This window comes from Diplotaxodon limnothrissa, linkage group LG5 (assembly GCF_057381915.1).
Source record: "Diplotaxodon limnothrissa isolate DT_005_m linkage group LG5, D_limnothrissa_male_GT1.1, whole genome shotgun sequence".
Lineage (NCBI taxonomy): Eukaryota > Metazoa > Chordata > Actinopteri > Cichliformes > Cichlidae > Diplotaxodon > Diplotaxodon limnothrissa.
This window is the reverse complement of record NC_140600.1, coordinates 30,648,267-30,663,032: the sequence shown is the minus strand read 5'-3', so window position 1 is coordinate 30,663,032 and position 14,766 is coordinate 30,648,267. Positions and strand designations below refer to the sequence as shown.

The 14,766-nt window shown below is 39.2% G+C and overlaps 1 protein-coding gene across 1 annotated transcript; it reads right to left on the bottom strand.

Moving 5' to 3' along the window:
• Nucleotides 1-8,228: 8,228 nt before the first annotated feature.
• On the bottom strand, nt 8,229-13,544 carry gpr37l1a (G protein-coupled receptor 37 like 1a). Its single transcript, XM_085354514.1, has 2 exons — nt 12,903-13,544; nt 8,229-9,251 (listed from the first exon to the last, which is right to left on the bottom strand). Exons 1-2 carry the CDS (start codon nt 13,542-13,544, stop codon nt 8,229-8,231), a joined length of 1,665 nt encoding a protein of 554 aa, XP_085210640.1.
• Nucleotides 13,545-14,766: the final 1,222 nt, after the last annotated feature.

The window sequence follows — 14,766 nt, the reverse complement described above, 5'->3', positions numbered from 1 at the left end:
AAACTATTGATATGAAAAGTGCTGATTGTGGCCCTGGTATAGGTTTTATCTATTCCAAATCACAATCTGTGGTATCGCCCTTCTCATCATGAAAATAAACAATAAAGTCAGATTAATTTGACTTTATTGGTTTGAATTGAATTAGTTTGAATTGCCAAAATTCAAAGGCAGACTTCAGGAAAAAGTTCAAACACAAGATATCTTGTGTTTGAACTTTTTCCTGAAGTCTGCCTTTGAATTTTGGCTTTTTTTTTTTTGTCTTAGTGTTGCCAAATTAATGAAAGCTCTGTTTACTCAGGACTCAAAGGGACCCCCAGAGTTTATTTGTGAGCTTTACTGATGTTTCCCATGTCATTTAAAAGGGATCAACGAGGAAGTGGCCCTGGCAGTCCTCCCCCAGGCTGCTGGTGGGCCTCCAGTCAGCTTCCACCGCCTGCCGTCTCTCACTGAACAGAACAAACTGGACTGGTGACCGAGGACAAGAAAGCATTCGGACCTTCTGGTTCTGATGGGAACTTTGCAGCTCAGAGGACTCTGTGGGAGTCTAGCATCAAGCAGAGACAGAGAAAAACTTTTTTTTGGTGCAAGACACAGTCAAGAAAAACTAGAATTCACCACCATCCCTCCTGCTGCCTCAAGAGCACTTTCTCTTTCTCATATAGGACAATTTCCTCTTAGCATCTGAAACTGGGAATTAAAATACTTCACCTGAGATAACTGAAATCAGTCTCAGTCTTGTGTTTAAGGAAGTCTGGATATGATCAGCTCAAAGACTGCAAACAAGAAGAAATCACTAGCCTGAAAAAGTTTAAAAATACACATGCCATCACCCCTGAGGATTTCCAGCGATTGTGTGTACATGTCACAGAAAAAATTAAATATTTAAAAAAGATTGATAGACTTTAAAAAAAAAATAATTAAATGATGTTGTTTTATTGGTAATATCTTCAACAATGACTAGCAAACGAATGAAAGGCCTTTATAGTGTCTTTGCGATCCTAAGCAACAACTCTGGGTTGTGCTGGCTTTGCATTTAGCCAACAGAGGGTTTCATTTGTGGACAGGCCTCTGATAGCATCGCTGATTAGCAGTGAGCTGTTGTCCTGGAAATGGACACTGCTAACAGATACTGTGCTGCATATTTCCTGAGCCCACTGTGGCTGGAGACAGAACAAGACAGAGTCAAACCACAACTGTCAGAGCACACAGAGGAAAGACTGGACATCAATATAATGGGGATAAAGACAGGCAACAGAGTGCTTTTATTTTGGAATTCTGTGCAATTTGTGAGGAAAGTCAGTGAACGTATCTCTTTGATCTTTTTCATCTATTTTACTTATTAATCCATTTAATATATTAATTCATTCATATAGAAAATGGCCAATTTTGTGCTAATGTAAATGAGACAGTTTAGATTCGCTCTCCCCAGCAGAAATCCCGGGGGCTGAAAAATGAAGCTTGAAACTGCACTTCCTCTAATGGCCACTGGAGTTTGGACTACAGACTTCCAAAATGACCCAAAAAAGGCATAAAAATATTTGTTTACAGCCTGTTGTATGATTTCCCCCATCATGAAAACTGTGGTTTACTGTTGGACCTTGAGTCGTGATAAATAAAAATGTAACACACCATTCTGAAGTTTTCCCAGGTTTACATTTTACTGATAGGTGTGCTGACTTGACACATGCAGCTTTACCTGATAGTTTATCTGCTATTCCTGATCTTCATCAGTTCAAGCCACCTAATTGAACTTGTAAGACCATATTTGCAGTGTGGGTGCTTTTTGAACATTTTGAACATTTGAGTGGCTATTTGACTAAAATATGGCCTGGTGTGTGATTTTGGGATAGATAGATGAGATACCTTTATTAGTCCCACAAGGGGAAATTAGAATTAGTCAGTTGTCTGTTATTTAGTTCTGAGCAGCAAGGATCTGTGACAACCTGAAGAATTAGCTCATAACTTCTATTCCACTCTAAAACTCTAAAGTGAAAACTCACTTGAAATTCATGTGCGGCATGAAGTTTTGGGACTTTTTAAAGGTGTGTATGATATAAGACTACAGTGCAGTTATATAACTGGTTAGCATCATAGACTGTATATAAAGGATGGACATAGTCATTGTGGCATTATTAAGTCTGTTGTGTACCTTCAAAGCTTTCAAAGCAAGACTTTCAGCAACACCATGTCTGTGTTTTCAAAACAAACAGAAAGGACAGTTCTGATTGAAAAATAATGATAACTGCTTTCTTACGGCGTTCCGACTCATGCTTAATCTAGGCTACCACAACAGACACGATTGGACTTGAAACTAGAACTTGAGACCATAAAATAATCAGGACAATGTTTACTGAGTCCTGAGCATGACAGTCAAAGGCAGTTTTCACAGAAACGTCTTCTGAACTTCTTTCTGCAACCAGAGAAGTCCCCCCCTGCTGTCCATTAGAAAGAATACTTGTGCATGGACATTACCTTTCAGACCCAGAAGCTACAAACATCATTAACATATTATCCATTATGAATTATCGATTTGTTTTACGTTCACTCGCTTGCAATAAAACATTTTAGACACAAGTAATGTAAACATCGTTCGGGCCCACGTAAACACAGCAGGGCCATGCAGAGTTTAGAAAGAGCCTTTAGTGTTGGTTTTGGGCCATATTGCTAACTTGAGGCCACCATGCTGCTGTGTCTCAGCTGGTTGCCAAGGCAACCAAGAAGAGAGGAGTTTTGGCTTATCTTAGCAGACCACAGCAGTTTTCCTCCCCTGCATTTCAGCCCTCTTTCTTCTCTCTTCTCAGCGACTGGGGCAGCTGGTGGGAGGCGGTGGGTGTCATGTAGCTTAGCAACTCCCTCAGCGGATGGCGATTGATATGCAGCTTTGTTCAAGTGTCTCTCTCTCTGAGCCAGAGAGGGGGATGCCTGAACAAAGCAGGCCTTATTGAAGCATCCCCTCCTCCTTCTTTTTGCCCAGGCAAGGCGACGTGGGAGGACAAATATGTCAGCTAAAAGGAACCGAGACTCAACATACAGCAGAGGTTCTTAAAGTGAAACTCAAAGGCTGTAAAAACATCTGTGAAGGGACTCTGGTGTCCTCAGTGAAATTAAAGCTTTAAACCTTCAAAGTGAAGTTGTATATGTACGTCACACTTCCTAATTCACTTCAAATAATCACACCTCTAAAGTCAACAGCAACGTTTTTTCACTCCTTGGTACATCATCTGATTAAATGTGTCCATTTGGGACTAAATAGACACTTGGACTCTGTGATATTAAAAACCTGATTTATTTGGATCTCCACTTTTTTATTCAGCTTCATGTCTGTTGTGGTTTTTAAGTGCCTCCTTGTGGTTTTGTTTTGTTTTGTTTACAACTTTCACAGGGATTGTTCCCTGCAAGAATGAACATTAACAACCTCAAAATTATATGCCAGCTTGAAATCATTAACTTGTGTTAATCGGTTTCACAGAAGGGAAAACGGATAAAAACTGGGTAAAATAAGACCAATAATAAGTTCAGAAAGCAGTTATCATTTAGTTTTATCTAATCCAAAAATGAGGAAAGTAACTCTACGCGTAAACATATAGCCAACCTCTTTGTCCCAGATTTCCAGCCAAGTAGAGCCACATGACACTCGGACAATCACCTTTTCTGGGTCAAACTATACACAAGCCTCAGCCCAAATACAGACCTGGCTCAACTTTAGGTATTTGGACTGATTTGTTCAGTGTGTTTGCAAAGAGCAGCCAATCAGGAGAAAGCTGGATTAAAAAGAGGGTGGATTTAAAGAGATGGGAGCTTTAGCACAGCAGATAAATCCAGGGGCCGCTTTTTTATCCAGAAGATGAAGGTACTTTGAACTGATCCTTTGCTATAAGCAGGTAGCTCCGTGTGTTTCATTTGATGGAATTTTACACCCTTCCTGAATCAAACCCAACCTCTGGTGCTCTGTTACTCTTCATTAAGTGTCAAATGAAATTTTGTCCATTTGCTGGAGCGTTTGTATTACTGAAACCTAACGGAAAGTACTCCAAACCTTTTTTCTGAAATGTATAATTGACACAGAAGTTGTGTGAGTTATCTGCAAGCAGTTAAAGAAAGCCTAATACTCTCATCTCCTGAATTTTATTCTTGGACTTTTGATGAGTTTTGCATGATTTCCAATTTAATGGAATCCTTATATATCTTATATTGGACATAGAGGGGCGGGGGCGTAGCTCTGCAGGCCAGCTTTGTCCTAATTGGCTGAGCCTTGCAAATAAAAAGTTTACCAGGTGGGCGGACCGTCTTTACTCACAGCCACAGGTGTGTGCCTAAGATAACATTAATATTAACCAAGATTAATATCAAACAAGGTGAAGAAAAATTGCCTCAAAAGGAGTTTTTACCCAGAGATCATCACTGAAAAGCTCAACATGTACTGTATAATTCATTGTCTGTAACATGCTGTTAAAAGTATGTAATGTTTTTTATGTAATAAGCCGGTACTGCATGTGGAAACTGCTGGCTTTGCACATTAGTGAAAAGGCACAGAAAATCATTACTATTAATTCCTGATGCGTATAGGTTAAGGACACAAGATGCCCATATTGATTCATGTAATATGTGGAAAAAGCATTATTTATGATTTATGTTCAAACAGACTGAATAAGAAGTACTATTTTCCATTATTTTGTGTAAGAGTATTTTAAAGCTTGAGAATTGCTGAGATCCAGAATATTGAATCAGTGCAGCGACGTGAATTCAGCGAAGGAAACGAGGTGCAAAATATCGACTACTCTGTCCAATGTCAAGCTGAATAAAATCTATAATTTAAATTTATTAGGCCACAAAGATATCGTCATCCATATATTATGTTTTCTGCAGAGGGATACAAGATATGATCTTATATGTCACGATATAAATGAACAATTTCAAAAATAATGGACTGAAATATAAAAATCGTGCATCAGATTCAGTGTTGTGAATGCCTGCTTCTACCTTCTGCATAATATGAAAGTTTTTCTTATAATTATAAATTTTTAATGTTTTTTTTTTTTGTGTGTGTTTACATACCTGTGCTGAAGAAATTTTCTGGCTGCTCTACATTGTATGCACAATGCTGACATTTGGAGGAAGCATGACAAACTTTTTCACGTCAGTATATGAAAAAGGAGAAAACAGGCTGGGCCTCTTTAAAATACATGGGTGGATAAAAATTGGGAAAGCAAGGAATTCCTGTCTGTTCTCCTAAGCAACTGGTCATAGAGTGACTGTGTTCATTATGGCTGCTCGAACTCAAAGGCCAGCACTTATTGTGAAGCTGTGACCTTCAATAATTGAATAATGACAAAAAGGAGTGTCACAGTCAGGCATGAAGAGCGTTCTGAGTCTGTGGGTGTTGGAATCACAGCGCAGAGGCATTCTTTCCAGTAGACATCAGAGTGTTCATGAGCCGTCTGCAGCTAAAGAAAATGAATCCAGACAACAATCACCCAGAGTTCAGATGTTCATTACATGTAATGCACCTTTCAGGAAATGTTTTCTCTCACTGTCCTCCAGCCTGTTTTTTCTGTCTCTACATGTAGGTTTAACATTAATCACATTCAGAATTGTCTATAAACTAAAAATAAAACAAATCTGATGTTCCTGGAAGTATCGAGAGAACTTTTTCTTCTTTCTGACTTTTTTGTGGCAAACATGTTAAAGGTTTTAGTTCTGCAGGCTCTTTAGCTCAAAGTGTAGTGTGTACATGTGAACTGATGCAATGTAACCCACTGTGTGTTCATTGTTTCTAGGCAGAAGTGAAGTTCACTGATGCAGAATATAAAAAATATATACAATGAAAAGAGATTCTTCACCCTCAATAAACACAAATTTTGAGTAAAATACATATTAAATATATAAAATCAAAGGTAAATTCAAATAATTAATCATTAAGGAAAATGTGCTTGGTATAAACCAAATGTATATCAGTCAAGTAAATTTCAGTTGATTCCATTAAACCTGACATTTTACTTGTGTAACAAAATTGCAGGGATAATTTACATGTATTCAAATCATGTATTCAAAAAGTTACATTTTTGGGCTTTTTCTTCTTTTTTAGTGTATGAGATGAAAAATTTTTATTAATTAATTTTTTTGGTATTGTTATTTTTTAACTTAGCTGGAGGTGTGTACTTACTGAGTATAAGCTACAACACACTCTAATGCAAGGCCTTCATATAATGCAGTAAACCTACACTGTAAACACAAATGACAAGGATGTAAACAGCAAACTGATACAACTTCAATATATTTATTAATAGAAAAAAATAAATAAAACACCCTCATAAATGTCTTGCTTTCAAATTGCTATTTTTGCTTATTAAAAAAAATAAAATCAAAACCATTTTATCTTAATAACTAATTTCTCTTCATAAATGAAGTCATTGATGGATAGTTTTGTCTACTGTCTGCTGTTGTTTATGCCAGATATTAAAGAAACAAAGAACACATTTTTTTTCAAAATGTATTTTATTCAATCAAAATAATAAAACAAGTAAAAAAAGTCAAACTTTTGTTTCACATTTCTGCATGTTGATTGATCCCATTGTGAACCTGTACCACCTGAACTTTATGTATCCACATATTTGATGTCTCCTGTGCAGATCAGCTATGTATGAGGAATAACAGTAAAATAACATATTTTAAAAAAGGAACAGACAAAAAAAACAAATAACTGTTGAAAAATATCAGTCTGCTGGTAGTTGTCCTGGTGCTGTATTTCTTCATATTCAGTTTAAATGCCTTACAAAAAAAAAAAAAAATCCCCCAAAACTCAAATGACTTTCTTTTTGATACAGTACTTAGAAAATGTGATGCAAATATCCTGAATGGGAATTAGACAATTATCAATAACTATGAAATGTAAATTGTACCATAAAACAATGACATATCATTTAATAACTGGCATATCAATTAAATCCATCTAGAACATGCTCCATAATCTGAATAATTACCTAACGCTAGTCTGACAAACTTCTGCTCTACAGTGGCTCTACCCAAGTTTATACAGACTAAACGTAAAGAACCATTTACAACGACTTGGATTTTATTTTGGTATTTTTGTCCCTAAGTTTAACCACCTGCAATAACAGTGTAATCACGAATCTAAAAGCTGAGCGCTGATGAAATGGCAGTTTATATATAACCTGTATTCACATCAAAAAGCTCAGGTGATCAGACAAGTTGAGAACAAACCTCCAAGTTAATCAAACATATCTGGAATAGAAAAAAGTAAACATTTGTCAGCACACACTATAATTCACAGATTCGCTTCAAGCTACAACTTTGACTGGTGGTTGTACCACTGGTACCTAGTTTTTAGATGCACTGTATTGCCAAAAGTATTTAGACACCTGGGCACTTGCTCCGATTCGGTATGTAGAATTTAGCTGAGATTTTATTCATAACATTGCCTTACTTTTGCTTAGATCTGATTCTTCATCAGTCAAACAAGAAACCACATTAGAAAAAAAGGTTTACCTGAACAGATTTTCTAGTGACTGTTTCGAAATCTTAACAGCGCAGAAAAAGGTTTGCATGGGACTCAGTTGTGCAGAAGGAAAAAAGAAGAATGGCAGCATTTATAAAGTAAAATGATACACCTGGGTGCAAATAATTCCTCCTAGTTGGAAAATCACTACAGCGCCTTTGTTAGACCTAAGAGATGAAGGTTAAAATCACAAAAACAGACTGGAACACAGCTTTCCCGATACCGATATCTTTTCAAACTTTCTCGTCCTCTCTTCCGTACTGATAACTCTTCCTTCCTTAGTGATGTAACTGTGCTCCCAGATCTTTGAATCGTAGTAAAATCAAGCATAACATTGTTACACACAGGTAATGATCCATTCAGATCAGCTGATCATAGTGATAAACCTACATCAGCTGATGATTAGCTAATATGCTTCTACATGTCCAACTATCTCATGTGAAGCATGCAATTTAATTTATGCCTTAGCAATTTCAGATGTACTGCACCCCTGTGCAAGCTGCTTTGCAACCCACCTACATTCTGGTTCCTGTTTTCATATCATATCTGTCATGTCTGTTTTTGTTGATGGAGGTCACCGAGTGTAAATTAATGCAGGTGTAAATCCTTCTTTTGACTATACTTATCCCGACTGAAATGTTGGACAAAACTACCAATTAAGAACCAAGTTGTATTAAACCCCAAATAACCCTTTAAAGTGATGTTCTGAGCCTCAGCAGGGTGTCCCAATAGCTGCTGATGAGTCTTTCACTCTCTCATGGACTGCTGGTTCTGCCGGCAACAGGCTCTTCATCGGCTCCTCTTTGCTGGAAGGAAACAGGGAGACTGGCGAAGGCGATGTGGGTGAGGAGAGGGTGGAGGTTGCAGCAGTTGAGGCAGAGGAAGATGAAGAGGAGTTGCCATCAGGGAGGCACTCTTCACAGCAGCAGCAGCAGCAGTCCATGAAGGCCTGGCCCAGCGAGCGACACAGGCACAGCAGCATCACTGGCGTCGCAGAGCAGCGCACAAACAGCAGGAACTGTCCAATCAGACCCAACGCTGGCAGAACCAGAGCCGGAAGCGCAGCGGTCACTGGGACAGAGATATACGCCAGGGTGATGTTGCAAATACTCTCTGGCAGGTTGCACGTGATGTACAAGACAGTGAGTGCCATCACAGTGGAGCGTAGCCTCTGCTCCCTCACATGCTGCTTTTTCTTTGTCGAAGATGAAGACGAAGAGGAGGAGGAGCACCTGATAGTCACCTTTTCGCTGCTGGGTTTCTGTGGTAGTCGCTGTGCTAACACCTGCTTTGTCACCAAATCGCAGGCCAGAGTGAAGAGCAGTGGCAAACAAAGGTAGCACCCAAAGAACCACCACATTCGAGCTTCGTGATAGGTCAGCACCAGAGAGTAGATGCTCTCTGGGAGCTCCACAGATGGCTCACGGACACACATATCCACCTTGAACCTTTCAGTCCGGCCTCTAAAGGCCGCCATCAGTGAGCCTGCGTGCTGGCTTTGCTGTAGGTCGTTGGGAAGCGTCGGCAGGCTGACAGTTTCCTGGAGGAGCTGCCACAGCAGGAGCTCCGGGGCAGCTAAGACCATGGAGCCCACCCAGATGACGGACAGCTTGGACAGGATGGACTGGCAGGACTCCACCTTTGGAGTCTGATGAGGCCCAGGGCCTGTGGCTGCATGGAAACGATCAATACTGAGCGCACAGAGGCTGAATGTGGCCACGCCCAAAGAGGTCACCTGACAGAGTGAGGAAATTGATCAGAAAAAAATAATATTAATAAGCCATCACTAAGAATCAATGCAGTTGCTGACAGACATTCATTCACAGTTGCATTGCAGTCATATACTAATTCAAACCACAACATCAACATGAGGATCTTGGTTTAAAAAAGCAAATATAATGTAGACGTGTTTCCAGGTGTGATTTTTTATCCTCAAAAAGAGCCATGGTAGCTGATTCCCCCACTGGGCCCAACTTGAAAAATCAATCACTGCCTCCCACCTGACCCTTTCAGAATCTGATGATTATTTTTCTACAAATGCTTCAATATTTTAATGAAGTCATGAAATTTTTTTTACATTCATACTATAAATACTCTGGATTGAAATATTTGAGCTTGCATAACTTAAAATATAGGAGTAAGCCACATGAAACACATTTGAGCTCTGTTAAAAAAAAAGGTCATCTCACAATGTGGGATAGGTGGTTGGTCAAAAGAAGTTACAGCACATGAAAGGTTATCTACATTACAAGGACTCAGAAATGGAATTGAAGACTTAAAAAGACTGAGAGATCTGAATATAAGCAGAACTAAACACCAACAGAGACCAGATAACGTAAAAAATAACCGAAGATTAAAGACGCCTTCAAAACAATAAATATTAGCTCCAAAACCCCCAAAACAAACTGATTCAGTCCAAAAATACAAAATCTTGGGTCTACGCTCAGAGCCATGACAGAACAAATGTTTCTTAATTATTTTTAGTTATTTATGTTTTGGTCTTTTACACTCATGACTCAAACTTCTGAAGCTGCAGAACAGGTCCCAGTCAGTCACCACACGGTTAATGAGAGAAAAAAAATCTGTCCTGTCCTGATGGAACGGTCCATTACGTTACCCAAATATTGTTTTTATGTTTAATAAATGTTCAATACAATATTAATACCTAATTTATTAATAGTTAACAAAATATTGTTACTATTAACGATTTTAAAGGTTGTTTTGTTTAACCATTTTACTTCAAACTGGCATAAACAGTAAGATGATGCTAATAAGAATTAATATAATTCAACCAGTGCTTTGAAGAAAGCATGTTTGAGGATTTCCTCTGCTCTTTATGCCGGCTACAGACTAAATTACAAATCTTACAAGCATTAAGAAAAAAGTTACAAAGACAACTTTCCATTAACATTCAGAACACAGAAACAGAAATGAAAGGACACACAGAGGGGGAAAAAGGTCATTGTGTTGTAAAAGCTCTTAGCCTTCGTACTGCGGACAGTAATTGGTGCCTCGTGCCCATTAAAGTTGGTGGTTTTGGCCAGAAACACTTACTATCATTACAGAGACTTGTCCTCCCTCTGTCAGTGCTTAACGACCTCAGACTGTTAAGACACAACTCAAGATAATTAGCACAGAGCTTTAATTAGCATGAAAATAGTTTAACTAACGGAGCACAGGGCAGCTGGCAGCCTGACCTGCTTCAGTACTGTTCAGTAAAAGAGCATTTAGAAAAACAAAACAACAGTAATTCATTAACCAGAAATTAATTCACTCATTAGCATAAAAATAGGTAAAGCTGCAAAGAATAGAGGAGGCCGGCAGCCTGACCTTGTTAAAGACTGCTTCACACAAGCTGTTATTACAAATTAGTGAAACTCCACTTCAGTGATCTGAAGCTGTGTAGGCGGACAGAGCTGGTTTAGAGCCAAAAACAAAGACTCCACAGGCTGCAGGACTTTATCTCTGTGCTGAAGCATTCATCGCTCAGTGAGAGTAAATCTAAATTAAGCTCTTGCTTCAGCTTTTAACTGACCTCTAAATGAGGCCTCTTCCAATACCTTTAAATCATTTGGTCTTTAAGGAATTGTAACCGTCTTGCTTTTCATTCATTTCTGATATTTTACATAATGACAAGACTATTTAATCATGAAAACTATTTTTCAGTAGGTCCTTAAAACCCGGTGGTCTTCTATGATACGTTCTTTAAATTTCTGTTGTCCAAGGCAGCGAATCAAAGTAACATCACTGTTGTGTGATGCAGAGAAGATCCACTGAATTAAATGTCAGCATCTCAAATTGTATTTAGGCTAAACACTAAAAGAGGACATATTCAAGAGCATTCTTTAAATACCATTTTATATCCCAAGTGTCTAATCTGTTTTTGCTTCGTCTGATTAATCACTACATTTTTAAAGCAATATCTTTATTTGTACTTTTATCCTCCATATAAGCCGGAAGCCTTTTTTCCCTGTATGCCAGTTAAACTCAGGTGTACACTGGGCCTCAAAATAGAGATTTAAAAACATGTACAAAAGCTTTTTTTAATTCCAAACTGAGCTGCTGCTGGCCCATCCTGAGCTGGTATTCTGCATTTAAAGAAATGGAGCTCTCTTTCAGTGACGGCCTGATATCTCTATTTCTTTTCTTTCTTTGTTCATTCATTGATTCATCAGGATTAGCAACAGTTTCTCTTTCATTACTGAGACTTAGTTTTGGAGCTGCACCTGCACATAAACACCACCATTCTTGAAAACTACATCTCTGTATTTTACTGTTTCGTTCTTGAGGAAGAAGAGCCTCTTCATGCTGGGGCCCCACACTAGCCTCCCCTGATGGTTCATAACAGACGGGTGAAGAGGCCAAACAGACCATAACGGACGTTTGTTCAAAGTAAAGGCTGCTGAAACTGAGGAGGAACAAAGACACAAACGGGCCATTCATCAGACCTGGAGGTCTCTTTATTAAACTGGAAATCACTTAAAATCAGTCAAACACGAGCTGTAAAAACTTCCATGCTTGTGTGAAAGTTTGCCTCGCTGCCTCGCTATCTGTGCAGAAATGTTCAATTCTGAATGGCTGCAGTGAGGATGATGCTAAAATAAACAACCAATGAAAGATTACCTGCAGAAAATGACCTCCAATCAACTAAATGAGTATAAAAGTGTTTTTATATCACTGAACTTTTTATATCACTATCCTAGAACTTGATGTTTCATAAATGTATTTAGAATTGAGTCAGGAGATCATAGATATTTTTTACTTATTTCACACAATTTAGAAATGTATTTCAGTAAAATCAAAGATTAATCATAATGACATTAGAGTCTATCCATTAGATTAAAAAAAAGAAAAGTCAACATCGCATTCAGTTTTAATCATTGATCACTCTTTAATCATGAATTTAATTGTTGAATAGTTTAGTATCTTCAGGCAGTTTTCATTGTTGTGTTTAATTTATAATCGCTTTTCTTGTTTTTTGATGCTTCAGCTTTTATTTAATTTATTACCACAGTTTATTGATGTCTTAATTACTTTGATCGAGGTCGATTGTGTTTAAATGTATTGCATCAAAAAACTGAAATGACTTAAAGACAAATTAAGTGACAATATATTTAAACATTTCAGTAAAACAGCTGAACAAAGTATTACGCAGATTCTTCACCTGGCAACACTTTAAGTGCATCTATAATAAACATGTAAGTATTTATTAAACAATTTATCTCGGCATTGATTAAGGGAATTTGTGGAAACACAGGAAAAAGTTGGTACATGGTAAAACTCGGGTGTGTGAAAGTTACAAGGTGTTCACACGACACTAAAAGGTGCTGCTTGTAGGCTAAATACTAAAACACTTCCTTCACGCGCACCTTCACCTCCTCCTTACCTCCAGGTAGGGCACGAGCCTGCAGGACAGGTCTCCTAGCAACCTTTTCAAGGTGAGCTCGTGGAAGATGACCACAGGCAGGCAGAAGAACAGCACGAGGAAATCCCAGAAGGCCAGGCCCGCCAGGATGCTGTTCCACGCGCTCTTCAGGTAGAAGTTGTGCCATACGATGCACATGAGCGCGAGGTTGCCAACGATGCCCGCGGCGAACAGGACGAGCGCGAGCAGCATGACTGCGTACGCCCAGTAGGAGCCGTCGGTAACTGGGAACAGCGGGTTGTGGAGCCCTGAACCGCGGCCGGACGAGTGGTTCCCCACCGGGGCGGAGGTGAAGCGGGACGTCCGCGGTGTGGTGAAGTAGGCGCTCGGGTCGTCGTACCGGCGCGGGTGCCCTAAACTGTTGGCGGGAACCGGTTCTTTTTTCCTGAAGCCCCCATCTTTGGCTCCTCGGGCCACTCGCTTTACACCGGGCAGTCCTGAACTTTGAAACCCGTTCAGAGAGCTCCTCTCCGGAGAGAGAGACGCCTGGCTGCGCGCAGGTAGTGCGCCAGCATCCTCTGCCTGCTGCGCCTCCAGCGGAGCTGCGTACCGGAGCTCCGCGCAGTGCAGAAAGAGGAGCAAAACACACCAAACCGAGCTCATTTTTTAAATAAATGCAACTGCTCCGTGTTATCCGTGTGTGTCACAGACATGTGCTGCAGAAAAACTTCACTCCTGAAATAAAAAAAAAAGTTGTTTGTGATGCAGCTCAGCTTCTCTCCAGTCCTGACGGAGAAGTTTGGAGTCTGCTGCTCAGTTTCCAGCACTTGTTATTGGCCAACATCAAGACACCGTGAAGAAAACACGGAGTTTCCGGTGACACATTTCAAAATAATAAAAAAAGGGGTCATAAAAAAAGTCTTGTGACCACAGATCGCTCTTTAAGAGCTCCATACTGACTGGAACAAACTAAGTTAAGGTCCAAACACCAGACAGTTGGATAAAGATGACACATGCAGTGAATTATATTAAACTCCAAGAAATCCAAGAATGCTAGACAATATTTACCTTTTCTAAAAAACTATTTTATGTTTAGTGTAGAATATGAGACACTACTAGGCAAGGCAAGGCAAGTTTATTTGTATAGCACAATTCAACAACAAGGTGATTCAAAGTGCTTTACAGAGACATTAGAAACAAAAACAAATAAAAAGCATGATTTAAAATTGATTAAAACAAGCAAACAAACAAACTAATTAACAAACAAACAAAACAGTATATAAAATCAAAACGGATAAAATCAGAACAGTAGATAAAATCAGTAGTTAGTGTAAGTTTTGAAATTTAAGCTTAACAGTGTGGATTTGGTGCTTTATTCAAATGCAGCTGAGAATAGGGGAGTCTTCAACCTGGATTTAAATAAACTGAGTGTTTCAGCTGATCTGAGGCTTTCTGGGAGTTTGTTCGAGGTATATGGAGCATAAAAGCTGAATGCAGCTTCTCCGTGTCTGGTTCTGACTCTGGGAACTGATAAAAGACCAGATCCAGATGACCTGAGGGATCTGGAAGGTTCATACTGGGTCAGGAGGTCACTGATGTATTTTGGTCCTAAACCATTCAGAGCTTTATAGGCCAGCATCAGAACTTTAAAGTCTATGCTCTGACGGACAGGCAGCCAGTGTAAAGACCTCAGAGCTGGACTGATGTGGTCCACTTTTTTGGTCTTAGTGAGGACTCGAGCAGCAGAGTTCTGAATGAGCTGTAGTTGTCTGACTGATTTTTTAGGTAGACCTGTAAAGATGCTGTTACAGTAATCAAGCCTACTAAAGATGAATGCATGGACTAGTTTTTCCAGGTCCTGTTGAGACATCAGATCTTTGAAATA

Bases quoted from the DNA above. Each gene is read 5' to 3' on its own strand.
- gpr37l1a (XM_085354514.1), bottom strand. From the start codon at position 13,544: ATGAGCTCGGTTTGGTGTGTTTTGCTCCTCTTTCTGCACTGCGCGGAG. The intron at 9,252-12,902 runs GTAAGGAGGAGG...TCACTCTGTCAG, and splicing joins GGCTCGTGCCCTACCTGGAG to GTGACCTCTTTGGGCGTGGC.